The 27,869-nt window shown below is 47.6% G+C and overlaps 2 protein-coding genes across 5 annotated transcripts in view; one reads left to right on the top strand and one right to left on the bottom strand.

Annotated features, from left to right (window-relative positions):
* Nucleotides 1-27,869, top strand: part of XPO7 (exportin 7) — a 96,190-nt gene that overhangs the window by 17,148 nt on the left and 51,173 nt on the right. Inside the window, exon 1 of one of the 4 annotated variants that reach the window (XM_070047333.1) lies at nt 3,340-3,860. The exons of the other annotated variants lie outside the window; for them this stretch is intronic. The gene's annotated coding sequence lies outside the window, so the exon portion shown is untranslated. Of the gene's footprint in view, nt 1-3,339; nt 3,861-27,869 lie in introns of those variants that run through there. 4 annotated transcript variants of the gene reach the window in all.
* On the bottom strand, nt 13-5,262 carry LOC138843463 (large ribosomal subunit protein eL27-like). The gene has a single exon (XM_070047335.1). The coding sequence runs from the start codon at nt 2,508-2,510 to the stop codon at nt 2,100-2,102; it is 411 nt and encodes a 136-aa protein (XP_069903436.1). The 5' UTR covers nt 2,511-5,262; the 3' UTR covers nt 13-2,099.

The following is a 27,869-nucleotide window of genomic DNA, read 5'->3' as shown; positions in this document are numbered from 1 at the left end:
TAGTGGAAGGAGTTTGTTTTTTTTTTTTTTTTTTTTTTTTTTAAGATTTCTTCATTTATTTGAAAGCAGAGTTACAGAGAGGAGAGGGAGGGAGAGACAGATATTATAAGATCTTCCATTTGCTGGTTTACTCCCCAAATGGCTGCAGTGGTCACGGCTGGGCCAGGCTAACGCCAGGAGCCTGGAACTGCATCTGGGTTTCCCACATGATTGGCAGGAGCCAAGCACTCGGGCTGTTCTCTAGTTCTTTCCCAGGTCCATTAGCAGGGAGCTGGACAGAAGGGGAGCAGCCAGGACTTGAACCGGTGCTCAAACAGGATGCCAGCGTTCCAGGCCCCAGCTCAACCCATTGTGCCACACACCAGCCCAGGAGCATTGGGTTTTTTAAACAAGACGTAAAGTTTTTTGTTTAGTTCTGTTCTGTTTCATTGTATTTGAAAGGGAGAGAACTTCCATCCACTGGCTTACTCCCCAAATGCCCCCAGCAGCCAGGGCTGGGCCACACAGTACCCAAAAGCCTGGAATTCTGTTCAGGTCTCATGTGGGTAGCAGGGCCCCAACTGCTTGAGCTATCTGCTGCTTCCCAGGGTGCAGATAATAGCAGAAAGCTCGATTGGAAGTGGAGTAGCTGGGACTTGAACCCAGCACTGCAATATGGAAGTAACTCCATGTCTGTCACAGCAAGATCTAAATTTAATCTATTTAACAGTGATAGGACAAAAATAACTTTTAACAGCACTTTATAAGTTTTGCTAGAAGTAAAATCATATCACATGTGTCAGGTGGTGTCAGGGCCTCTCCTGCCCGTGCAGAGCCAGCCCCCTTGAGGGGTATGGGGCAGCTTGCTCTCATTTCCGCACATCCCCGGGACTCAGTCCACATTTTCAGTAGATGCGTTGTCCAGTCTGTGGAGTAGACCTTTTTCCCTAGCAGTTTTGCTCTCAGTCGCTGTTTGGACTGATTGTGAATAAACGCCAGTTCACTTGAGCTCTTACCACAACATCAGGCATTCTGCTACATGCTTTTACACACACCATCTAATTTCAGCCTTCAGATAGCACAATGAGGTATGTGCTATTTTTCTTTTTAGATTTATTTATTTGTGTGTTTGTTTGAAAGAGTCCCTCCGCTGGTTCACTTCCCAAATAGCTGGACCAAGCACTTGGGCCATCTTTCACTACTTTCCCAGGTGCATTAGCAGGGAGCTGGATTGGAAGTAGAGCAGCTGGGATGTGAACCTGTGCCCCTATGGGATGCCGGTGTTGCAGGTGACCACTTAATCTGTTGTGCCACAACGCCGTCCCTATACTATCACTTTAATTTTATAAGTTAGGAAAACCTGAGGCACCCAGTTTCAACACAGTAAGGGATAGAGTAGGAATTCAAATCCAAATCTAAAGTTTTCTAATGATATGACTCTGCTGTATACATTGAAAGATCCGAAAGCCATTAAATTCTTAGACTCATGGTCCATATTTTACTGTTTCTTTGGAAGCAACATGTTGTGTCCCTCTCTTAGAAATTCATGGTGTACATTAGCATACTGAAGACTGTTAGAAGTTCTTTAGTTTAGGGGTAAAAATACCTTTACTTTGTTAAACTTGGCAGTTCCAAAATTGGAATTTCTTTTATTCATATATATATATATATATATATAATATTTTAAAGATCCCCTGCACCCACATGGGAGACCCAGAAGAAGCTCCTGGTTCCTGGCTTCGGATTGGTGCAGCTCCAGCTGTTGCAGCCAATTGGGGAGTGAACCAATGGATGGAAGACCTCTCTCTATCTCCACTTCTCTCTGTAACTCTTTCAAGTAAAATCAATCATTCTATTTTTAAAAACAAAACAGCACTCTTTTTTTAAAGCCTAGCATGATAAGGTCTCAAGTTTTTTCACAACTACCAATTTTCTGGAGTTTTCCACAATACCTAGAGTACTGTGGGTAATTTATATAATCATTGGTAGATTATAAATGACTGCCGTAGAACAGATACAAATACCTATTGGTTGAATGAATAAATTGGTCAGTCTGTTTTTTTCTTTTCTTTTCTTTTTTTTTTTTTATAAACTTTTTAATGAGTAGAACCAAAACATATCTAAAACCGCAGCTTCTGAAAGAACCACTTGTTCTTGCCGGTCTTGTACCTCTCTTCAAACTTGACCTTAGCCTCTCGTCTGGCCTTGCGTTTAAGAGCGGGGTCCCTGAAGACATCCTTGTTGACAACGGTTTTGTCCAAAGGAATATCCACAAAGTACCTGGTGGGCATGAGGTGATTGTAGTTATAAACTTTCACAAAAGACTTGATCTTCGACCGCTTGGCGATTTTCTTCTTGCCCATGGCGGCTGTCACTTTCCGGGGGTAGCGGTCAATTCCGGCCACCAGAGCGTGGCTGTAGGGGCGGTCCGAGGTGCCATCGTCAATGTTCTTCACGATGACGGCTTTGCGTCCCGAGTAGCGTCCGGCCAGGACCAGCACCACTTTCCTGGGTTTCATGAACTTGCCCATTTCGACGGCAACCACTCAGGCCTACAGCGGAAAGGAAGTGGTTTTTTTTTTTTTTTTCTTTTTTTAAAGATTTATTTATTTACTTCAAAGTCAGAGTTACACAGAGAGAGGAGACGGAGAGAGAGAGAGGTCTTCATCTGCTGGTTCATTTCCCAGTTGGCCACAACGGCCGGAGCTGCGCTGATCCAGAGCCAGGAGCTTCTTCTGGGTCTCCCACGTGGGTGCTGGGACCCAAGGACTTGGGCCATCTTCTACTGCTTTCCCAGGCCACAGCAGAGAGCTGGATTGGAAGAGGAGCAGCTAGGTCTTGAATCAGCACCCATATGGGATGCTGGCACTACAGGCGGCAGCTTTATCTGCTACACCACAGTGCCAGCCCCGAAACTGATAACTCTTATTTGGGTTTTTGGGATGTATTTCCAAGACACACTTGAATTCAGTCATTATAAATTATTTGCTTTTTATTGTTTGTTTTTAATTTTCCTTTACTTGCAAGGCAGAGAGATCTTCTTTCTGCTGGATCACTCCCCAGATGCTTGCAACAGCCAAGGTAGAGCCAGGCCAAAGCCAGGAGCGGGGCTCCATCCTGGTCTCCCATGTGGCTGTCAGGTGCTGCTCGTCAAGGGGCAGCAGGTCCGATAGAGCTCCTCAGGGCCAGCCTGGGCGGGATGATGAGTGGCAGAGGAACCACACCAGAGCCGTGAGATCAGTCAACGCCCAGGGGGCAGCGGGGTTCTCGACTTTATTGGGAGGGGAAGAGCTTTTATAGACACAGAAAGGGGGCTGTCCAGGGCACAAGGGAACCCAGCCAATCAGCTGAAAGGTAAGGCAGGACACGAGCCGGGCACGCCCTCAAGGGCCAATCACAGCCGAGGACACATACCGTGCACGAATACGGAAGTCTCCAGTCAGGCTAGGTACTGCCCCCGGGGGCCATCTTGGATTGTTGGAAACGCTGAGTCACTGGGATGCGGAAGTGCGGCAAACTCGAGCAAAGGCTTATGGCCTAGTGGAGCCAAGGCTTAGCAACTTTGTTTCCGTTTCTGTTGGAGCCCCCCCAACCAGTCAGGGGCCTAAGTGCTTGAGCCATCATCATCTGCTGCCTCCCAGGATGCATTAGAAAGGAAGCTAAATTGGGGGCCAGTGTTGTGGTATGGCGTGTAAAGCCACCACCTGTAACGCCGACATCCCGTATGTGCACCACTTCGAGTCCTGGCTGCTTCACTTCCGATTCAGCTCCCGGCTAATAATGCACCTGGGAAAGCAGTAGAGGATGGCCCAAGTGCTTGGGTTCCTGAACCTCCGGGGGAGACCCAGAAGAAGCTCCTGACTTCGGATCGCCATTTGGGGGTAAACCTCCTGATCTCAATTTCTCTCTCTTTCTCTGCATTTCAAATACATAAATAAGTATTTAAAAAAGAGAGTGAGAAAGGAAGCGGAACTGGCAGTACAGGTGCTGGGATGGCAGCAGCGCTGTTGGGGGAGGCCTGTGTCCCAGGCTGCAGCCTGAGCGCCAGCCCCTGGGTTTGCCTTTTCGAACATGTTGACGTGCTGTCTCAGGCGGAAGTGCTTCTGATGCCTCTGCTACCAAGGAGAGTAGAGCTCGTAGTGCTCAGTGCGTGAGAGGAGAGACTTCGGTATTTGCTGGTGGACGGCACAGAAGCTAAGTGTGCTAGAGTTTTCAGACAGTGCTTGTCGTAGTAAGTCCTTGAGGTTCTGAAGCATCTACCTGCTCTCCTCTGTCCCCACTACTGCTCCTGTCCTGCAGTGTCCCTGTCTGTGACAGCTAGCCAGTCTGTAGCACAGGAAAGAGGTTTATTTTTTTTTTCCCAAGGAGACTATTGTAATAGAGATTTAACTCAACTCTATTGAATCAAATGGGGAGAGATTTAAAAAAAAAATATTTATTTATAAGTCAGAATTAGAGAGAGAGGTCTTCCATCTGCCTGTTCCATTCCCCAAATGGCCACAATGGCCAGGGCTGGGCCAGGCCAAAGCCAGGAGCCAGGAGCTTCTTCTAGGTCTCCCTTGTGGATGTACTCTCCAAGCACTTGGGCCGTTCTCCACTTCTTTCCCAGGCCATTAGCAAGGAGCTGGATCAGAAGAGGAGCAGCCAGGACTCGAACCGGTGCCCATATGAGATGCCAGCGCTGCAGACAGCAGTTTAACCTGCTGTGCCACAGTGCCAGCCCCTGTAATTCTGCTTTTTGAATTTATTAATTACCACACTGCTCACTGAAGTCACTATAAGTTATTGACTAGTAACTTTGTTTAATTTTAGAAGATCAAGCAGGAAATCAGTACTTGATTCTTGGTGTTTTTGTTCCTCTTTTCTGAAATCAGTGTATATTTGTTATGCAGGTATTATATTCAAATGGATACTCAGTTTTTGCAAGCAGAAACGTTATATGTAGGCCGGCACCATGACTCACTAGGCTAATCCTCCGCTTGCGGCACCGGCACCCCGGGTTCTAGTCCCGGTCAGGGTGCCAGATTCTGTCCTAGTTGCTCCTCTTCCAGTCCAGCTCTCTACTGTGGCCCGGGAAGGCAGTGGAGGATGGCCCAAGTGCTTGGGCCCTGCACCCGCATGGGAGACCAGGAGGAAGCACCTGGCTCCTGGCTTCGGATCGGCTCAGCATGCTGGTTATAGCGACCATTTGGGGGGTGAATCAACGGAAGGAAGACCTTTCTCTCTGTCTCTCTCTCTCACTGTCTTAACTCTGCCTGTCAAAAAAAAAAAAAAAGAAGAAAGAAAGAAATGTTATCTGTGGTTACAAGAGAATCTTCAAAGGTCTTGGGGTAATTTATAAAGAAGATATAATTTGCATTCATTTCCCACTTTTGTTACTAAGGCTTTGGAGAAAAAGGATTTGGATAATGTTTATGAGTATTTCATTCCTGTTTTTCTCACTTTCTTAATATATAGCCCCCTTTTAAAAGGGCAGATGGTGTCTGACAGACTCCTAGAATTGGTTTAAATGATACTGGTTTTCATAAAACACATACTAACAGATAAAAATCAGGTGTAAATTCTGTAGCGTTCTTCCTCTTGTTCAGCTGTGAACTGATTTGTAGATTTAAGACAGCTACGAGCCAAGTACCTTCAGATGAGCAAGGTCCTTGTCTGCAGTACTGAGGGCCACCACACGTCCTGTTCTTTGTTTATAGTGAGGTAAAATGCACTGTGCGTCTGGAAGTGTGTGGGCCAGGTGGCTTCCAGCGCCTTCACAGTGCTGTGCAGCCGTCGGCACTAGCTCCAGAATCTTATTCCCCCAGAAAGAAACCCCATCCCCAGTAGTCACTGTGAGTTCTTGAATTCAGCTTGCCAGGACTGCTGGGTGCCTCATGATGCTGCTGTTCTCTCACGTTTTTCTGTACTCAGGACACCCAGAAACTGCTGTAACATAATTTGGCCTTCATTTGTAGAAATGCCTCTTCTACTTATTAAGTTCACCTCTGCTCTTTTTGCGTTAGCCCTCATATTAAAATGTAACTACCTGGCCCTGGTGCACTGTTGCACAGGCACCTGAGCACCAAAATCAAGACGCGATGACTTTTTTCTTTTCTTTTCTTTTTTTTTTTTTATTATTTTTTTGACAGGCAGAGTGGACAGTGAGAGAGAGAGACAGAGAGAAAGGTCTTCCTTTGCCGTTGGTTCACCCTCCAATGGCCGCCGCGGCCGGCGCGCTGCGGCCGGCGCACCACGCTGATCCGATGGCAGGAGCCAGGAGCCAGGTGCTTTTCCTGGTCTCCTATGGGGTGCAGGGCCCAAGCACCTGGGCCATCCTCCACTGCACTCCCTGGCCACAGCAGAGAGCTGGCCTGGAAGAGGGGCAACCGGGACAGAATCCGGCGCCCCGACCGGGACTAGAACCCGGTGTGCCGGCGCCGCTAGGTGGAGGATTAGCCTAGTGAGCCGCGGCGCCGGCTAGACGCGATGACTTTAAGGTGGTCTGCCAGATGATCCAGAATATACCAGTATCATTCTTCGTAATAGAAGAGAAGGTACATGGTTTGAAAGTTCTGATTGGGAGCTCAGGAAGCACTGAGACCCTGTCCTAGGACCCCAGGCTGAGAAACAGTGAGAAGTGGCTGTGGAGGTTTGGGATGTACTTCTTAGTGAGAATGAGGGGCACGGGTGTATTACATCTGTTGTTATACTTCTAAATGTTTAGGATAATTGCACTGCTGCTGGATATTATCTTTTTGGGAAGGTTTTACTCATATCTCATTTTTATGAAAACAAGATTTTATTTACATAATTATTTTCACTGGGAATATGAAAAATGCTCCATTTTAGAAACTGCAAATTGATAATAAAATGTTCTTATTTTCTTCTAATCTCCATTGCTTAAAAACAGGTAGATATAGTTTGCCTATAGAATGTGCCTATTCATGGAAAGCCAAGACACTGTGGCAAAAAGAAGTCCTACATGAAGGATCTCTGAGAGAGACCCCGGTGGAAGGAAGTGGCCATCGAAGAAGGAGGTACTTTCCTCTGAAGGGAGGAGAGAACTTCCACTTTGCCTGTGGCCCTGTCTAAATACTGATGAAGTTTGTGGATTCAGAGGCTTCCATAGCCTAGACAGCTCACGTCAAGAGCCCCGGGTGATCACTGACATCATACATAAAAGTGCTAATTATTAAATTAACAACAGGAGTCACTGTGCACTAACTTCCCATGCAGGACCTCTGTCCTCAAAGAGTTGTGTTATGAGAATTAACTGGAAAACTTGTTCTCAAGCAGTTTTTGTGTGTTCGTGTGCAAATTGTTGAAATCTTTACTTAGTATAGAGGTGGTCTTCTGTGTATAAAGTTAATTGAAAATGAATCTTAATGGAGAATAAGACTGGGAAGGGGAGAGGGAGGAGGAGGAGGGGTAGAAGAGTGGGTGGGGAGGTATGGTGAAAAGAATCACTGTATTCCTAAAGTTGTCCTTGTGAAATTTGTACTCATTAAATAACAGGTTTCCTTGGTGGGGATGGGAGGGAGAGAATGTGCCTGTTGTTTGTAAGGAACTATTTATCTCTGGATTTTTAAAGTTAGAGTGATTACTTTCAGTGACTCTTTTTCTTTTTTAATGCCACAGTTGACTGTGTCAGATTCTTCTACAGTAGTTGTGATGTGAGCTGTCTAAATTTTTATAGATAACTATTTAAACATCTCATTGATCTGAGATACAACTTTATCAAAAGCTTTATACTACCCAAAAAGATCAGAGACTAACTGGTAGCGTGGTGGGAGATGAGGGTGAAGAGATCAAGTCATGACATGCTTTATGAGCTGGCTAATGCCGCTTAGTTTTATTCTGAAAACTATACTTCCATCTGCTGGTTCACTCCACAACTGGCCGCAATGGCCAGAGCTGGGCTGATCCAAAGCCAGGAGCCAGGAGCTTCTTCCAGGTCTCCCATGCTGGGTGCAGGGGCCCAAGGACTTGGGCCATCTTCCGCTGCTTTCCCAGGCCATAGCAGAGAGCTGAATCAGAAGTAGAGCAGCCAGAACTTGAACCGGCCCTCATATAATAGTTTTTAATCTATTCTGAATCTATCATGTATTTAAGAATTAGTGGAAAAGAAAAAAAAAATTGGGCTGGCGCTGTCGCAAAGCCGGTAAGGCCTCCACGTGCAGCGCCGGCATCCCACATGGGCTCCAGTTCGAGTCCTGGCTGCTCCACTTCCAATCCAGCTCTCTGCTGTGCCCTGAGGAAGCAGTAGAAGATGGCCCAAGTCCTTGGGCCCCTGTACCCATGTGGGAGACCCAGAAGAAGCTCCTGGCTTCGGATTGGCCAGGCTGTGGCCATTGTGGCCATTTGTAGAATGACCCTGCAATGGAAGACTTCTCTCTCTGCCTCTGCTTCTCTCTCGGTGTAACTTTAACTTTCAAATAAATAAGTAAATCTTTAAAAAAAAGAATTAGTGATTAGCCTTTTTCGTAATTGAAATGCCTTTGCTTATGGAGATGGGCCTTTGCAAGTGTAAAGTTAGCACTCAGGGTAACACAGTTAAATAGGTTCCTCATTAGCCAGAACGTGTTGTTTGAAAATTATCAAAGTAGGCAGTCAAGTAAGTTTAGACCATAAGGTTTTAATGATATTTTAAAAGTAATAATAAAAATAATTGAGGAGCAGTTGTTTGCTCTAGAAGTTAAGATGTCAGGGTCCATTAGAGGAGGGACTGGGTTTGATTCCTTTCTCTATCTCTCAGTAAAGCAGCTCGGGTGGTTGGGCTGCTGCCTACTACACGGGAGACTTGGGTCACGTTCCTAGCTCTCAGCTTCAGCCTTGCTCAGTCTGGCCGCCCGCTGTGGAGCGTTTGGTAGTAAACCAGCAAAGGAGACATCTTTCTCCCTCTGTCTCTCTCTGCCTTTTGAGTAAATTAAAGCAGAGGCTAGCATTGTGGTTTAGTGGGCAAAGCTTCCTCTTGTGTCGCCAGCATCCCTTATCGGAGTGCAGCTTTGATTCCTGGCTGTTCTTCTTCCAGTCTAACTTCTGCTACTGGACTTGAGAAGGCAGCAGTACTTGGGCCCCTACCACGCATATGGGTGGCTCAGGATGGAGTTCCTGGCTCCTGGCTTCTGCCTGACCCGGACTTATCTGTTGTAACCATTTAGGGGATGAACCAGAAGATGGACGATACCATGTGTGCATGCTCTCTCTGTTTCTCTCCGCGTATCTCCCCTTGTGTCACTGTGCCTTTCAAATGAGTAAATCTCTAAGAAACAATTGGAGGGTAGGCAGTGGCCTAATAGTTAAGGCACCTGCCAAATTGGAGTGCCTGGATTCAATCCCCAGCTCCGGTTCCTGATGCCAGCTTCCTGCTAGTGCAGACCCTGCAGGTCAGCAGGTGATGGGTTGGATCCCTGCCACCTTCTTGGGAGACCTGGATTGGATTCCTAGCTCCTGGTTGGCCTGGCCAAATCCTGGCTGCTTTTACAGACATTTGGGCAGTGAACTAGAAGATAGCTTGCTCTCTCTCTCTCTCTCTCACACACACACACACACACACACACAGTCATTTCAAGGGATGGCAGGGAACCATTATCCTGAAAACTGGTTAAAGAATCAGGGATTTACCCAGCCTTTTCCATGTAAACTGAACCAGTGGGTGACCAAATAGTAAATGAGGGGCAAGATGGGTTATAAATGTATTCTACTAAATGAAAAAGAAATGGTAGGGTTAAAGTTTCACCATTGTGCAGTCCCCAGACTGAATAAACATGTAGTACGCATCAGTGGCTCCTAAGGTCGCAGGAAGAAAAGCAGGAATTTTGAGCCCCTGTCGCCTTGCCAGTCATTGCCTCTGTGTCCTGGGAAAGGCGCGTGCAGCCTGAGGCTCACGCAGTCTCTGAGTCTGTCTGCTTCCGGGAAACACCCCAAACAGGAACCAGGGACACAAGGGCACTGCAGGAAGTTCATGGAAAGATGGAATTAAAAGATCGCTCCATTTTGGTGCAGACATTTCACAGTCCGTGCATCATATTGTCATAATATGTATTTCCCTTAAATATAGGAGATCCTGTATATGCATGCATTCCAAAAATGTTTGCACCAGATTAAACTTTGAATTCCACGATTCAGAAATGTTGGAAATATTCTCTTATATAATCAGTAAAACCCAAATCTTGGAAACACTGTGAGGCAGACAGCTTGGGTTCCTTGGTAAGTAGATTAGAAAGAAGCAGAAGGGGTGCTGGAGAAACTTGTGGGCTAAGAGAGACACTTTTTCTTTTGAATGGGCAAAAGCAAATAATGTCTAGGGAAGCGCACGCGAATGCTCAAAGCGTAAGAGGAAAGCAGCAAGGAGCTGGTAGCCAAAAACTAAGGTAGCGTTGCTCACTTGGTGACAGAGGGCGTGGGGGGGGAGGCTCAGCCAGGGGCCTTGGGGGAGTTGGCAAAATGCCATTTCTGGACCTGACTGACGACACCTCTTTTTTTTTTTTTTTTTTTTTTTTAAATTTTTTTTATTTTTATTTTTTTCGACAGGCAGAGTGGACAGTGAGAGAGACAGAGAGAAAGGTCTTCCTTTGCCGTTGGTTCACCCTACAATGGCTGCCGCGTCTGGCGCGCTGCGGCCGGTGCACCGCGCTAATCCGATGGCAGGAGCCAGGTGCTTCTCCTGGTCTCCTATGGGGTGCAGGGCCCAAGGACTTGGGCCATCCTGCACTGCACTCCCTGGCCACAGCAGAGAGCTGGCCTGGAAGAGGGGCAACCGGGACAGAATCCGGCGCCCCGACCGGGACTAGAACCCGGTGTGCCGGCACCGCAAGGCAGAGTATTAGCCTAGTGAGCCGTGGTGCCGGCCTTAAATATTTATTTGCTTATTTGAAAGTTGGAATTACAGAGAGGGGAAAATACAAAAAGAGAGAGGGGCAGAGATCTTCCATCCACCGGTTCACCCCCTAACTGGCCACAATGGCCAGGGCTGGGCCAGGCCGAAGCCAGGAGCCAAGAGCTTTATCCAGGTCTCCCACATGGGTGCAGGGACCCAAGGTCTTGGGCCAGCCTCTGTTGTTTTCCCAGGCACATTTGCAGGGAGCTGGATTGGAAGTGGAGCAGCCAGGACTTGAACTGGTGCCCATATGGGCTGCTGGTGTTGAAGTTGGTGCCTTAACCCTTTATTCCCCAGGGCTGGCCCCTATTTTTAAAGATTTATTTGGGGGCCGGTGATGTGGTGCCACAGCCCCAGCCCCAGGGACATCACTTCTTCTTAATTCAGTTGGCTGTACATTGCAGTGCTGGGGAAGAAAACTGTAGCCAATACAATTCCAAAGTGTTTCTTGTTGGGTAGGATGCATTACATACTCTGTAGGTCCTGCTGCTGTAGCCCGAGCAGGGCTCTCCAGGTGACACTTTTCTCAACTCTGTCAGCAGTTCTCAAACTTGGTCTCTGGAACCCCTTGTCCTTTTTAATATTGAGCACCACAAAGAGCTTTTATTGATGTGGGTTAGAGCTAAAATATTTACTGTATTAGAAATTAAAACAAAAAATAGCCCTTGTAAACATTTTTATGAAACAATTTTCCAACACAAAAAGTAAGGTACTGTGGATTTCTTGGTAGGTTACTTTACTATCTGGCTTAACAGAAGACAGATTGTTACATTTGCTTCTGCATTCAGTGTATAATGAGACATTGTTTTGGTCGTAGTGTAGGAACAAAATTCAGCCTTGCACAGATGTGTGATTGCGAAGATGAAGAGTGTTTTAGTCTTTTCAGCTAACTGGATATTCTTCAGTACTTCAGCAAGTGTTAGGTTTTTTGTTACTTATTTGTGGTGTTATTTTTTTTTAATCTGGTATAAATGACTTTTTTTAAGATTTTATGTGAGAGGCAGAGTTACAGACACAGAGAGGGAGAGACGGAGAGCTCAGAGGTCTTCTATCTGCTGGTTCACTCCTCAGATGGCTGCAATGCCAATCCGGAGCCAGGAGCTTCTTCTGGCTTTCCCACGCAGGTGCAGGAGCCCAAGCACTTGGGACGTCTTCCACCGCTTTCCTAGGCCACAGGAGAGAGCTGGGTCCAACAAGGAGCAGCCGGGACATGAACCAGCGCCCAGATGGGATGCCAGCACCGCAGGCGGAGGCTTAGCCTGTTATGCCACAGCGCTGGCTCCCCATTGTTGTTTTTGAGAGCCAGAGAAATAGATACAGGTAGAGAGGAAGCTCCCAGGCAGAGATAGATAGAGCTTCCATCTGCCAGTTTACTCGCCAAATGTGCCCAACAGCAAGGCTGGGCCACGCCAAAGCCAGGAGCCTGGAACTCTACACACGTCTCCCACCAGGTAGCAGGGACCCACCTACTTGAGCCATCGCTGCTGCCTCTTGGGGTCTGGAGGGAGATGAAGCTGGAGGCAGGTGCCCACACCCAACTACTCCAGCGTGGGACATTTTGGGACCCCCAAAACACCTGCCCCAGCAAGTGGTTTTATAAAGGTAGTGGGATCTGAAGCCGTACCTGAGTTTTCCTTGCTCTGTTAACATGGCACCCCATTGGTATGCAGCAGAAATAGTCTATACATGCTTCCCATTTTGTCTTATGGAATACTAAGGATGAAATTTTTAATAGGAAATTTCTCCTTCCTTCAAGGACATTCTTGAGTGAGACTGGCTGCAGTGTTGTTTTTAGTCTGTGTGACTGAAGCAGTGAGGACCACTGAAGCAGTGAGGACCACTGACCACCAGCACTTGGTTTGTACTAAGGCACTGGTGGTTTTTCCACCATTGCCTTTGCACCGTTGGTGTGTCAGTACAGTGCAGAAGATAAAACTGTCTCAGTATTGTTAGGAAGACATGCTGGATCTCAGTAATACCCAGGGGTCCATGGAAGGGCAGAGTGTCAAGAGTGTCATCTGCTGGGTCGCTCCCCACATGGCTGCAGGAAGCAGGAACTCCATCCGGGTCTTTGACATGGGTTGTAGGGGCCCAGGCAGGCACTGGGCCATCATCCACTGCTCTCCACAGCATATTAGTAGGAAGCTGGACTGGAAACAAAGCAGGCAAGATTGAAACCTGCTTAACCTGCTGCCTCACAGCACCAACCCCATGGAGCACATTTAAGACCCACTGAGCTAGTAAGCTTTGTGCATTCCCACTGGCTGTTGTATTCAGCACTCATCTCGGTTCTGTTTTGAGAAGGATATGAAAATAACTTCTTAGGGGCCGGCTTTGTGGTGCAGTGGGTGCCGGTTCAAGTCCCGGCTGCTCCACTTCTGATCCAGCTCTCTGCTATGGCCTGGGAAAGCAGTAGAAGATGACCCAAGTCCTTAGGCCCCTGTGCCCACGTGGGAGACCCAGAAGAAGCTCCTGGCTCCTGGCTTCGGATCGGCGCAGCTTCGGCCATTGCAGCCATTTAGGGAGTGAACCAGCTGATGGAAGCAAAATAATTTCTTGTGGTTTGTTTTTTTTTTTTTTTTTTTGACAGGCAGAGTGGACAGTGAGAGAGAGACAGAGAGAAAGGTCTTCCTTTGCCGTTGGTTCACCCTCCAATGGCCGCCGCTGCAGCCGGCGCACCGTGCTGATCCGATGGCAGGAGCCAGGATCCAGGTGCTTTTCCTGGTCTCCCATGGGGTGCAGGACCCAAGCACCTGGGCCATCCTCCACTGCACTCCCTGGCCATAGCAGAGAGCTGGCCTGGAAGAGGGGCAACCGGGACAGAATCCGGCGCCCCAACCGGGACTAGAACCCGGTGTGCCGGCGCCGCAAGGTGGAGGATTAGCCTATTGAGCCACGGCGCCGGCCAATTTCTTGTGTTTTTAAGGAATTGGCACAAGAAGGTTTTCTTTGGCGTGTCAAGAATTAAGAACTTGATTTTTTTTTTTTAACAGTTCTTTTTGAGTGTCAGCAGTGAAATAAAATATTTGGGACTGTCGTTAGGGTGCTATGGTGATTGACAGTGTTTGACAACATTCTGTTGTACATCATTTGGGAAATGTACAGGCTCCTTTGCTCTTTAGGTTGCTATCATTGAATACATTTCTCACTGGTGTCTGTTGCTGTAATTTGAAGAAATAAAATTTAAGGATATAAAAGTAGATTTTGATAATTTAGAATTAGTGATTTTAATAAACACACAGCATTCTTATTTCCTTCCCTTGAGGGAAACTGAATACAGAATCCTGTTTTCTTTCCTCACATTTTTCCATAAATGAGGGTGGGACCAAGAGTTCACATTCTCTCCTCAAACATCCCACACATTAAAATGGCCGGTGCCATGTCACAGCAGGTTCAGCCACCAGCTGCAGTGCCAGCATCCCATATGGGCACCAGTTTGGGTTCTGGTTGCTCCACTTCTGATCCAGCTCCTTGCTAGTACTCCTGGGAGAGCAGAAGAGGATGGCTCAGGTGCTTGGGCTCCTGCATCCATGTGGGAGACTGGGAAGAAACTCTGGGCTCCTGGGTTTGGTCGACCCAGCCCCGACCTTGTGGCTGTCTGGGGAGTGAACCAGCAGGTGGAAGATCTCTCTGTAATTCTACCTTTCAAATAAATAAATAAAACCTCAAAAACAGACAGTCTACAGGGTAGGTGTTTGATGCAGCTGTTAAGATGCCACTTAGGGGGCCAGCACTGTGGCTGGTAGGCTAAGCCTCTGCCTGCGGCACCAGCATCCCATGTGGGCACCGGTTCAAGTCCCGGCTGCTCCTCTTCCAATCCAGCTCCCTGGTATGGCCTGGGAAAGCAGTAGAAGATGGCTCAGCTGCTTGGCCCCTGTACCCTGTGGGACCTGGAAGAAGCTCCTGGCTCTGATTGGCTCAGCTCTGGCTGTCAGGGCCATTTGGGGAGTGAACCAATAGATGGAAGACCTTTCTCTTTATCGCTCCCTCTCTGTCTGTAACTCTACTGCTCCGATAAATTAAAAAGCTTTTTTTTTTTTAAATACCATTTGGGATGCCCTCCTCCTCTGTCACACTGTCCAGGTTCGTCTTGGCTCCACTCCCAACCCCAGCTTCCTGCCATGCACACCCTGGTAGGCCCAGGCGGATGGTCCCCTGCTACCCGTGTGTGAGACTCAGACTGAGTTTCTGGCTTTAGCTGTAGTAGGTATTTGGGAAGTGAACTAGAGAATGGGAGATTTCTCTCTGTGTCTGTGTGTCTCTCTGCCTTTCAAATAAAAATCAGTATTTTTTTAAAAAATTTATTTATTTACTTGAAAGAGTTACACAGAGAGAAGAGAAGCAGAGAGAGAGAGAGAGATCTTCCATCCACTGGTTCACTCCCCAATTGGCCGCGACAGCTGGAGCTGTGCCGACCCAAAGCCAGGAGCCAGGAGCTTCTTCCCGGTCTCCCACATGGGTGCAGAGGCCCAAGGACTTCTGCTGCCATCTTCTGCTGCTTTCCCAGGCCATAGCAGAGAGCTGGATAGGAAGTGGAGCATCCGGGTCTCAAGCTGGTGCCCATATGGAATGCCGGCGCTTTAGGCCAGGGCATTAACCCACTGCTGGCCCCAAATCAATATTATTTTAAAGTCATTCTACTCCTGTGAGTTTATCCAAACCAAAATATCAACATATGAACGAATTATGTGCAACCCCATGTTGATTGCAGCAGTTTACAATAGCTAAGATATGGAATCGACCCAGATGTCATCAGCTGTTGATGGGATGGGGAAATTATGGTATATATACACTATGTAGTACTACTCAGCTGTAAAAAAGAAAAAAATCCTTTTACAGGAGGATGGACGTAACTGGAGACCATTATACTTGGTGAAATAAGCTAGTCCTGAAAAGACAGATATCATGTGTTTTCCCTGATCTGAGGTAACTAATAGTGTACCTGAAATGTAATACATTGTAGTGAAAGACAGTTTGACATTCAGTGATCATTTACAGCCCTTGTCTCTTCCATTGAGAAACAATGTGTGTGTGTGGATTTTTTTGTTGTTGTTCATACCATTTGTTTATTTAGTGTAGGGTTAACTGTATGATCATTAAGTAAACTGAAAATAGATACTTGTAAAAATTGTGAGTGGGAATGGGAGAGGGAAGAGGAGGAAGGGTTGGAGCAGGGGTGGGGAGGCAGGGAAGTGTCACTGTTTCTGAATCTGTATATGAAATACATGAAATTTGGATAACTTAAATAGAAATAAAAATTAAGATTCTACTGTCGTAAAGCAGTTATTTATTGACTGCTTATGTGCAGTGCTTTGAGTAAAATAACTTGCGCTGCTGAGAGCAGGGCTGTGTTGGGGAGCTCATTGGTCTGCATCAGAGGAGAGGCTCTGCGGAGGACTTAGGGCAGTTCAGTAACGCTAGAGAAACAGAAGTGTGATACGCTGTGCGTCTGTTTCAGCAGTGTGCTTTGTAAGATTTGTCCGTTTACCCTCCCAGACATGAGCTCACTGGCTGAGATGTGCAGTTTAATACAGTGTGAAATATTTTTGGATCATAGAGTAACTAGATGAATGGCCATAGCCAAGAATGCTTATCAAGGAATGATCATTGTTAGCTGGGAACAGGGTTTCTTTTATGGTCCAGGGATCTGACCATGGCCTTATCTTGTGCCGTCTTTTTTTTTTTAACTTTTAAAAATATTTGTATCAGTAACTTACTTAAGGACATTGATTCAGTGCACGCTTCTTGAATGCTTTCTTTGAGTTATATTTTCTAACTGTCCTCGAAAATAAAAACTAAGCGCTATCCTTTAATCTCAAAGGAATTATCCTTTAATCTCACTGTCATAAACAACTGGTGGAATAGAAGTTTAATGTGCTGGTTATGTAGAGGGTAAAGGGGTGGGTTGTTTGTTAAGAACTAGAAAAGATCTGCTTAGACTGAAACACTTATGCACATCTGACAAGGTAAATTTTACGTATATGAATGCAAGCGCTGCATACAGGTGCAGAAAAATTATATAGGCATAAATGGGAAAATCTAGTTTAACAGCATGTTTGGGGGCAAAAAAGGATTTCTTAAATTTCTAGCACTTTGGCACAGTGTGCCCAAATATGCTTAGTAAAATATTAATGTGAATGTCTTTAACTACATAGTTGGCCTTAAAAAAAGAAAACTGTAAGGGAAATCCCTTAGGGATCAAAATGAGTAGGAAGAGTTCTGCTTCTTTGTATGGCAAACTCATTTTGCTCACGTACCCTGTCACTGTCAGTAGATCTTGTTCAGGTTTGAATAAGCCTGCTTGTCAATGCATTGGCACGACCCCTTAATCTAAGTGGATGCACTCAAACTGTAGCATGGGGGCTGGTGAAGTCAGAGTTGCTTTAGGGCCAAAAGCCAAAACGAAACCGCCTGTGCTCCTGCAGGGCGAGGGAGCTGCAGCTGAAATTCCCAGGTCGGGTACTATAACGCAGGCCCTAGACGGCGGCCGGAGCTGTGCAGAGCTCCTGAGCCCTTGCAGAGACAGGGGTACGCAGTGCTTGCACAGATGCCTGCCAGCCGTTTCTGAGCTTATTAAAGAAAAGACCCGCGGCCACGCGCGCGCCAAGGGTGAGCAGCGGCTTGGATTCCTCACCTTCCCACGCGCACACATCGGACACTGCCTTCAGACCTGGCCACGCAGGACGGGAGGAACGGGGGAATGCTCACTCATATTGAATCTGAGCAGGAAAAACGACAAGACTCAGTTAAAAACCAAGTCCAGTATTTATGGTAAAATTACAGTCGAGGAAATTTTATACACTGAGAATAGATGAGCGTGTTAGAACCAGTAGAGTTGAGAGCTGGAGGATCCCGAGTCTTCCCGAATTCATTTAAAGTTCCACACACCGGAGGCACCACAGGTGATGCCTTCTCAGACGAGAAGTAGCTGTGGGATCATTTCACAAAGAAGCCATGTGGCTCCTTTCAAAAGAGATGAGTACACTGGGGCCCGCGCTGTGGTGCAGCTGGTTAAAGCCCTGGCCCAAAGCGCTGGCATCTCATATGGACACCGGTTCGGGTCCCGGCTGCTCCTCTTCCATCCAGCTCTCTGCTGTGGCCTGGGAAAGCAGTAGAAGACGGCCCAAGTCCTTGGGCCCCTGCACCCACGTGGGCAACCGGGAAGAAGCTCCTGGCTTCGGATCAGCGCAGCTCCAGCCGTTGTGGCCATCTGGGGAGTGAACTAGTGGATGGAAGATCTCTCTCTGTCTCTACCTCTCTCTGTAACTCTTTCAAATAAATAAATCTTAAAAAGAAAGAGATGAGTAAAAAGCTTCTTGGGAAAATGGGAGTAGAAGGTAAGTTTATTGGTTTGAAAACCATGCACAGTTTTTGTCTGTGTGTTTGTAATAAACACTCTCCATGAACTTCCTGAAGGCCCTTCATACTTCCTGAGGCCTGAGGGCTTCTGCAGCATTAACGATTTGGAGGGTCCTTCAGTGGGAACAAGCGAATGTTTCTCACGAATCAAAGTAATTTTCTAAGGGTTTGCTAATCCCTGTGTTCAAAGCTAGATATCCCAGGGCCAACGTTGTGGTGTATCAGATAAAGCTGCCACCTGCATCCCATGTGTGTAATGTTTGGTGTCCTGGCTTCTCCACTTGCACTCCAGCTCCCTGCTAATGGCCTGGGAAGGCAGCAGCGGATGATGGCCCAGGTGCTTGGGCTCCTGCCACACATGTGAGAGTCCTGGACAAAGTCCCAAATTCCTGGCTTTGGCCTGGCCCAGGTCCAACTGTTGTGGCCATTTGGCAAGTAAACAAGCTGATGGAAAATCTCTGTCTCTCTGTAACTCTGCCTTTCAAGTGGGTGAGTAAATCTTTTTTGTTTTTTTAAAGATTATTTTATTTATTTGAAAGAGCTACGGAGAGAGAGGTCTTCCATCCTCTGGTTCACTCCTCAGATGGCTGCAACAGCTGGAACTGCGCCAATCCGGAGCCAGGAGCTTCTTCTGGGTCTCCCACATGGGTGCAGGGCCCCAAGGACTTGGGCCATCTTCTGCTGCTTTCCCAGGCCACAGCAGAGAGCTGGATCGGAAGAGGAGCAGCCAGGACTTGAACCAGCGCCCATATGGGATGCCAGCACATCAGGCTAGGGCTTTAACCTGCTGCACCAGAGTGCCGGTCCCTCTTTTTTTTTCTTTTAAGAAGTCTTAAATTTATTTTAAAAATTTTAAGATTTATTTGGGAGAAAAAGAGAGACACAGTATACAGACAGATCTTGTCATCAGCTCACTCCCCAGATGCCTGCAACAGGCAGGACTGGGGCAGACTGAAGCTGGGAGTCAGGAACTCAGTGCAGATCTCCCCTGTGGGTGGCAGTAACCCCACTACTGCCGCATCCCTGGCTGCCTCCCAGGGCCTGCACAAGGGTGGAGCCAGAGCTTGAGTGCTGGGGTTCTCAAGCAGCGTCTGAACTGCTGGGCCCGAAGCACTCTGCGTCTTCCACTTCTGAGTTCCTTAGCTAGGTAGTTCTGAGCGCTTTGCTTCAAAGCTAATTACCTAAGTAGAAACAGGAGTGTACATTCCAGAGTATATGTTTAAGGTCATGCTTAATGAGGTCTACATTTTGTTTTGTTTAAGGTTTCAAAGCAAATTAGCATACATATTAGGTAGGTTTATACTTAACTCACATCTGGGGTCTAAAATATTTCAGTATCCAGTTGAGTTGAATGGATCTAGAATTGTATCTTTTCCTTAGACACAGGCTCTTCAATTCCACTTACCTCATAGACATTGAAGAACATTCTGAAAAAAGGTCCAGTCAGTTAGCATCGGAGCGCTCCCTGAGGAGGTAGTCATGTTCCTGTACCACAGGAGCTAGTTTTTGTTCCCTGTTCTCCCCATCAAATGAATACGTTTTGTTGGTGTAGTTCATGTTCGCTTGCGTTGTGCCTGCTTCTGGCTGTGCTGCTGTTGCTTTCATTCCAGCTGCTAGTCAGGTTAGTTTCAAGTCACCTTTTTTCCCCTCAAGTTTTATTTATCTGAAAGGCAGAGCAACAGAGACAGATAGAAAGAGATCTTCCATCCCCAGTTGCCTGCAGCAGCTGGGGCTGGGCCAGGCTGAAGCCAGGAGCCAGGAGCTCCGTCTAGGGCTCTGCCATGGGTGACAGGGGCCCAAGTACTTGGTTACCATTTGCTGCCTTCCCAGGTACATTAGCTGGAAGCTGGGTTGAAAGCAGAGAAGCTAGGACACGGGATGAAATCATTTTAAGCGGTGCACAACACACAAGCGCCCTACCTTAAATTTGTGTAGAAAATGATGTATATGAAGTGCCTAGAGCAGGAGTCAGCACACAGTGAGTACCGAGCAAAGGTACCGTCTTTCTCCTGGGACGACTTGGTTTTCTGATCCATTAAGAGTCCTTGTTAGGAGACGTAAGTAGAGGTGCTTACCTCTGGTTAACTCCCTCCCTTCTGTTGTGTTATGGCACAGTGGGTTAAGCCTGCTGCCATGGCATCCCATATAGGAGCACCAGTTTGCATCCTGTCTGCTCTGCTTCCAGTCCAGCTCCCTGTTAACGTGCCAGGGAAAGTAGCAAAAGACTGCCTAAAAACCTGGGCCCATGTGCCCCTGTGGGATACCCGGACAGAGTTCCAGGCTCCTGGCTTTGGTCTGGCCCAGGCCTGGCTGTTGCAACCATTTGGGAGTTGAACCAGTAAGTAGAATATGTTTCTGTGTGTCTCTCCCTCTCTCTCATTCTGCCTTTCAAATAAAGAAAATAAATCAAAGAGAAGTTAGGGGTCATTCTTTTTACTTCTCAATGAGGCCTACCCTACTTACCCTATTGAATACTGCAGCCTGCACCTCTCCCTACTCATAAAGTGCAAGAGGTCATTGAAAAGTTTGTGGGAGTTGAATATTATGAAAAAACTATGCATGGATTTCAAAATGTTCTGCACCAGAATAAACACATTTTAATTCCATTTTTCCTCAAACTTTGAAGTGTCCACATGTCTACATATGTTTTCTTATGTTTTCTGTGTATACTGGTCCTTATTTTTTTTATTGTATTTATCTCCATCTAACATACCCTGTAACTTAACATGCTTGCTTCTATTTGTCTTCCTTCACTATGTCAGCTGCAAGAAGGAAAGGGTCTTTATTTTGTTCCTGATGTATGTCAGGCGTCTAGAATGGTGTCGCGCAGAGTAGAAGCCCGCTGTCTGTAGTTGGGTGCATCCTGAGTAGGCGCCACTGTCTGTAATTAGTGTGTCCTGAGTAGGCGCTCGCTGTCTGTAGTGAGCGCATCCTGAGTAAGCACCGGCTGTCTGTAGTTAGCGCATCCTGAGTAGATGCCCACTGTCTGTAGTGAGTGCATCCTGAGTAGATGCCCGCTGTCTGTAGTGAGTGCATCCTGAGTTGGCGCCCGCTGTCTGTAGTTAGCGCATCCTGAGTAGGCGCCCGCTGTCTGTAGTTAGCACATCCTGAGTAGATACCTGCTGTCTGTAGTGAGTGCATCCTGAGTAGGCGCCCGCTGTCTGTAGTGAGCGCATCCTGAGTAGGCGCCCGCTGTCTGTAGTGAGTGCATCCTGAGTAGGCGCCCGCTGTCTGTAGTTAGCACATCCTGAGTAGATGTCACTGTGTGTAGTGAGCACATCCTGAGTAGATACCCGCTGTCTGTAGTGAGTGCATCCTGGTAGGTGCCCGCTGTCTGTAATGAGTGCATCCTGAGTAGGCGCCCGCTGTCTGTAGTGAGTGCATCCTGGTAGGTGCCCACTGTCTGTAGTGAGTGCATCCTGGTAGGTGCCCGCTGTCTGTAGTGAGTGCATCCTGAGTAGATGCCCGCTGTCTGTAGTTAGCGCATCCTGAGTAGATGTCACTGTCTGTAGTGAGCGCATCCTGAGTAGGCGCCCGCTGTCTGTAGTGAGTGCATCCTGAGTAGGCGCCCGCTGTCTGTAGTTAGCACATCCTGAGTAGATGTCACTGTGTGTAGTGAGCACATCCTGAGTAGATACCCGCTGTCTGTAGTGAGTGCATCCTGGTAGGTGCCCGCTGTCTGTAATGAGTGCATCCTGAGTAGGCGCCCGCTGTCTGTAGTGAGTGCATCCTGGTAGGTGCCCACTGTCTGTAGTGAGTGCATCCTGGTAGGTGCCCGCTGTCTGTAGTGAGTGCATCCTGAGTAGATGCCCGCTGTCTGTAGTTAGCGCATCCTGAGTAGATGTCACTGTCTGTAGTGAGCGCATCCTGAGTAGGCGCCCGCTGTCTGTAGTGAGTGCATCCTGAGTAGGCGCCCGCTGTCTGTAGTTAGCACATCCTGAGTAGATGCCCGCTGTCTGTAGTTAGCACATCCTGAGTAGATGTCACTGTCTGTAGTGAGTGCATCCTGAGTAGATGTCACTGTCTGTAGTGAGTGCATCCTGAGTAGATGTCACTGTCTGTAGTTAGCACATCCTGAGTAGATGCCCGCTGTCTGTAGTGAGTGCATCCTGAGTAGGCACCGGCTCTCTGTAGTGAGAGCATCCTGAGTAGGCACCGGCTGTCTGTAGTGAGTGCATCCTGAGTAGGCGCCCGCTGTCTGTAGTTAGCACATCCTGAGTAGATGTCACTGTCTGTAGTTAGCACATCCTGAGTAGGTGCCCGTTGTCCGTAGTGAGCGCATCCTGCTTCCATTTGATAGGATGGAGACGTTCTTTTAGGAGCCGGGGCTTCCAGTGGAGCAGAAGTAGTCTACCGCAGAGCTAAACTAGGACCACCAGTTAAAACCTCCCGTCAGGGTCACTGTTCTTCCATTGTTTCCCTTAGTCTGCCCAGTTGCCCCTTCAGTTTAAAAATTGATGCAGCCTGTCAGCATTTGGTCAGAGGTGGAGAAACCACTGCATGTACGTTGTCACCTGTTTGCTACTGCTGTGTTTGTCACAGCCTCATGTTCTCAGCAGTTTTGGAAAATTCCTTTTGAAGAGTATTTAGGGTACGAGAATTCGTTAAGGTCTGATGCTGACTGTGAGTATATATTGTGTGTGGTTGGTCGTGAGTCCTCTGTTGGATTGAGTGTGATGCTCTCTGGATGGTAGGCATCCCTGGAAGTGTGAACACACGGCAGCTCATCAGACGAGGAGTGGTCGGTGTAACCCGGTCTCAGCCGGGACCGTCTGCTCAGTGTGGGAAGGGACCTCGGTCGTGTCAGCGGGGTGTTCGGCAGCCGGCACTCTGCGCATGACTAGGCTATGACTTGCATTTGGCTTCTTTTCTTTTTTAGTAGAAAGCATGGGCCAGTTTACAATGGTGAGATACCTGTAGTCATTTCCTGCAACAAGTTTGTGAGTGGAAAATATTAGAGATGTTAAAAAGCGTATTAATGTGTTGCACACCAACTTTTTTTATTGCTGCACATTTTGTTACTTACACATGTGGAAACAAATTTAAAAGTTACTGTCCACTCAGTTCTTTTCCTGCTTTTTAAATGGAAACAAATGTATTATTAAGCTGTTGGAACTTAAAATGTTTTCAGTTGTTGAAATGTGTTAGAATTGTGTTCAGAATTTAGAGAGGAGGACTGAACCCCAGAGATGGCTATCTTAAGATAGAAAACATCACCAAGGTGTATTCAGCTGACCTCTCGAATGCAGACATGTTTGGACAGATGGTAAAGAATAATTTAGAAAAGTGGCAGTAAACTACTGCAGTATGAGTGTTAGGTTGAAATGGCCTTAGAAATAGACCTATTGAAGGTCTTTCCTATTGGGACCTTGGAGCAGGATACTGAACAGCTGTTGAGTACTGTGTGGATTCTGTTCCATCGTCTTTGACAACATGTATGTATCAGAGATTTTTTTTAAAAGATATATTTATTTATTTGAAAGTCTGAGTAACAGAGAGGTAAAGGCAGAGAGAGAGAGAAGTCTTCCATCTGCTGGTTCACTCCCCAAATGGCTGCAATGGCCATGGCTGTGCCGATCCAAAGCCAGGAGCCAGGAGCTTCTTCCAGGTCTCCCACGTGGGTGCAGGGGCCCAAGGACTTGGGCCATCTTCTACTGCTTTCCCAGAACATAGCAGAGAACTGTATCGGAAGTGGAGCAGCGGTACTAGAACCAGTGTCCATATGGGATGCCGGCACTGCAGGCGGTTGCTTTACCCGCTACACCACAGTGCTCACCCCTCGGAATTTTAACCATTCTGTTGCCCTGTCAGATGGAGCCGGGAGGGTGGAGGCAGGGTGTGAGAGCTAAGGTATAAAAGGTTATGTTTCAGTGGAGAACACTGGTGAGTAAACGAGACAATATGAAGGTTAACTTTGGGAAGCCAGAGTAGGACTTCAGAAAAACTCACTGCTTTATGTGATCTGTCAGTAGTCTTCATTTTTTTTTTCTTTTTAAAGATTTATTTATTTATGTGAAAGGCAGAGTTAGTTACAGAAAGAGATCTTCCATCTGCTGATTCACTCCCCAAATGGCCATAAAGGCTTGTGCTGAGCCAGACCAAAGGCAGGAGCTTAGAATTCCATCTGGGTCTCCCACATGGGGTAACAGGGGCCCAAGCCCTTGGGCCAGCTACTGCTGCCTTCCCAGGCAGGTTAGCAGGGAGCTGGATCAGAAGTGGGGCATCGGACAGAGCTGCTCATATGGTATCCTGGCATTGCAGGCAGCGTCTTTAGCTGCTCTACCACAGTTCCGGCTCTAGGAAGAATAGAACTTCTTATACTGGAAAACTGGATTTGTTTTTACTAGATTTTATTACTTAGAGCAATTCAGTGTACAGAAAATGGAGCCAGAGTGCAGAGTCACCACACCCCCGTTCTCCAGTCCCGCTTGGTTTCTCCTGTTCACCTCAGCACCCTGTTGGTGGGCTTCTGGCAGGCATGTAGGGATGCGCGTCGTCTGCCTTCACGCTGCCACGCAGAGCAGCCTCACTGCTTTCCATGCTTCCCTCCCGGCCCTTCACACACACTCACCATTTCTCATGCTGCACAGTTCAGCTTTTAAGAATATTAGATAGTTGGAGTTGTGCTGTGGCATAGAGGGTTAAGCTGCCGCCTGCAGTGCCGGCATCCCATAGGGTGCCAGTTCAAGCCCCAGCTGCTCCATTTCCAATCCAGCTCTTCTGCTATGGCCTGGGAAAGCAGAGGAGGATGGCCCAAATGCTTGGGCCCCTGCACCCATGTGGGAGACCCAGGGGAAGCCCCTGGCTCCTGCCTGGCCCAGCCCCAGCCATTATAGCCAATTGGGGAGTAAACCAGCGGACGGAAGACCTCTCTGTCTCTCCCACTCTCTGTAACTCTGCCTTTCAAATAAATAAAGTAAATCTTAAAAAAAAAAAAAAAAAGTCAGATAGTTTAATTGTACAGTATGTAACCTTTCCAGGTTGACTTCTTTCATTTAGCAGTAAGCATTTAAGTTCCTCTGTTTTTTGATGGCCAAGTTTTGGCATTATAAGACAGCTGCTATGAATGTTTGTGTTAAGATTTTGGTGTAGTTTAAGTTTTCAAGTCATTCGGGTAACTATCAAGGAGTACAATGTCTAGGTCATATGGTAAAAGTAGGTTTAATTTTGTATAAAACTTGGGGCTGGCATCTTGGCATAACGGGTTAAGCTGCCAGTAGAATGCCGGCATCTGATATGGGAGCTGGTTAGAGTCCCAGCTACTCCACGTCTGATCCAGCTCCCTGTTAACGTGCCTGGGGAAGCAGCAGAAGATGGCCCACGTGCTTGGGCCTCTGCACTCACATGGGAGACTTGGATGAAGCTCCTGGCTCCTGACTTCGGCCTGGCCCAGTCCTGGCTGTTACAGCCTTCTGGGGAGCGAACCAGCAGATGGAAGATTCTCTCCCCGCCTGCCCCAACTCTGCCTTTCAAATGAATAAAAGGTTTTAGCTTTATTTACCAGCTTTCCAATAGGATATTTTGTCTCTATCATATTTCTATTTCCTGAGGTCTTGTTCATTCTTTTTTTTTAATATGAGGGACAGAGAACGCCCATCTTTTCGTTAACTCCCCAAATGCTTGTAATGGCTGGGCAGGAGCCTGGAGCCAGAAATGCAATCCAGGTCATCCACGGGGGTGGTAGGAAACCAGCTACTTGAACCATCACTGCTGCTTCCTAGGATCCACACTGACAGAAAGTTGGGGTCAGGATCCAGAGCCAGGAGTCTCAGATTGTGCAGTGTGCTCACCCGCGAGTCTGGAAGACTAAGTGCCCGCACCCTGAGATCGAGTGTTCTGTTTCTTTCTGTGCAGCGTCCGGTAATTCTTATCTCCGAGTGGGCTTCCTTTGTCCGTTTGGTTTTTTTTTTTTCCCTTTGTCAAATTTCCTTCTCACTGCATGGTTTCTGTCCCAGATTGCTTTTTGCATGGTTTGTTTAACTCTCTCTCTTCCATGTTAAAGACTTCATTCAGATTGCTGAGAGACTGATAGTTTGCTCGTGGTCAAGATTAATAGAATATAAAGCTGACTGGAAGCTCTAAGAGTGTGTGTGAGGCTTGTGTGCTGGAGCCCATCTATTGGATGTCCCCTGTGTCTGTGTCTTCAGCTGTTTCCTTTGTAACTTGAGATTCGGAGTGCGGGGGGATGACCCTCCCACACCCCCACTTACAGAGTGCGGTGTATGCCCATGTTTCTGGTGGATCCCTGTGAGGGGAGACTCAGCATCACCCCTGTGTACAGAGCCACTTAATCAACTTCTTGCTTTATGAGGGCACTTTGGAAAAGTTGAGGAGGGGCAGGGATTTGGCTTCACAGTGAAGGTACCAGCTGGGACGCCTTGAGCCCTGGCTCTCTTCCCACAAACGGCTGCAACAGCCAGGGCGGGGCCAAGCCAAATTGAAGGGCTAGAACTCTTTCCGGGCCTGCCACATGGGTGGCAGGGGCCCAAGCACTTGGGCCATCCTCCACTGATCTCCCAGACACGTTAGCAAGGAACTGGATCAGAAGCAGGGCAGCTGGGAGTCAAACCACTGTTCATGAGATGTCTGCATTGTAGGCAGCAGCTCAACCTGCTTGCCCCCTGCCAAATAAATTTTCAACAGAGAGACCTAATCACAAGGCATATAAAATTCTCTGTTTAAAAAAGAAGTTGGGGCTGGCACCGTGGCATACCGGGTAAAGCCGCCACCTGCAATGCCGACTTCCCACATGGCACCAGTTCAAGTCCCAGCTGCTCCACTTCTGAGCCAGCTCTCTGCTGTGGCCTGGGAAAGCAGTAGAAGATGGACCAAGTCCTTGGGCCCCTGCACCCACGTGGGAGACCCGGAAGGAGTTCCTGGCTCCTGGCTTCGGATCAGTGCAGCCAACTGGGGAGTGAACCAGCGGATGGAAGAGATCTCCCTCCCTCCCTCCCTCCCTCCCTCTCTCTCTCTCTCTCTCTCTCTGCCTCTCCTTCTCACTCTGTGTAATTCTTTCAAATAAATAAATCTTTAAAAAAAGTTTATGCAAAGTGGAATGAAAGGGTAAGTTTATTTTGGTGCAAAATTTTTTTGAAGTTCATGCGTGTCCAAGGGGCCTTAAAAAAGGCCATGGGAAATGTATATTGTGAAAACATTTTGCATGAGTTTTAATTTTTAGCACTAAAATAAACTTAACCTTTTAATTATGTTTTTCCACAAACTTTTTGAAATACCCTCATGTCATCTCCATAGCCTCAATTATGTCTTTGATATTTATTTATTTATTTATTTATTTATTGACAGACAGAGTGGACAGTGAGAGAGAGAGACAGAGAGAAAGGTCTTCCTTTGCCGTTGGTTCACCCTCCAATGGCTGCCGCGGCCGGCGCGCTGTGGCCGGCGCACCGCGCTGATCCGATGGCGGGAGCCAGGAGCCAGGTGCTTTTCCTGGTCTCCCATGGGGTGCAGGGCCCAAGCACCTGGGCCATCCTCCACTGTATTCCCTGGCCACAGCAGAGAGCTGGCCTGGAAGAGGGGCAACCGGGACAGAATCCGGCGCCCCGACCGGGACTAGAACCCGGTGTGCCGGCGCTGCTAGGCGGAGGATTAGCCTAGTGAGCCGCGGCGCCGGCCCTTCAATTATGTCTTTGACTAGCCTCGTGTGCTAGTC

The sequence above is a fragment of the Oryctolagus cuniculus genome, chromosome 8 (genome assembly GCF_964237555.1).
Source record: "Oryctolagus cuniculus chromosome 8, mOryCun1.1, whole genome shotgun sequence".
Taxonomy (NCBI): domain Eukaryota; kingdom Metazoa; phylum Chordata; class Mammalia; order Lagomorpha; family Leporidae; genus Oryctolagus; species Oryctolagus cuniculus.
Note: the sequence above shows the minus strand (reverse complement) of the source record. Positions and strands in the feature narration are given on the sequence as shown.

Excerpts from the sequence above, each read along its gene's own strand:
- LOC138843463 (XM_070047335.1), bottom strand. The coding sequence starts at position 2,510 with ATGGGCAAGTTCATGAAACCCAGGAAAGTGGTGCTGGTCCTGGCCGGA.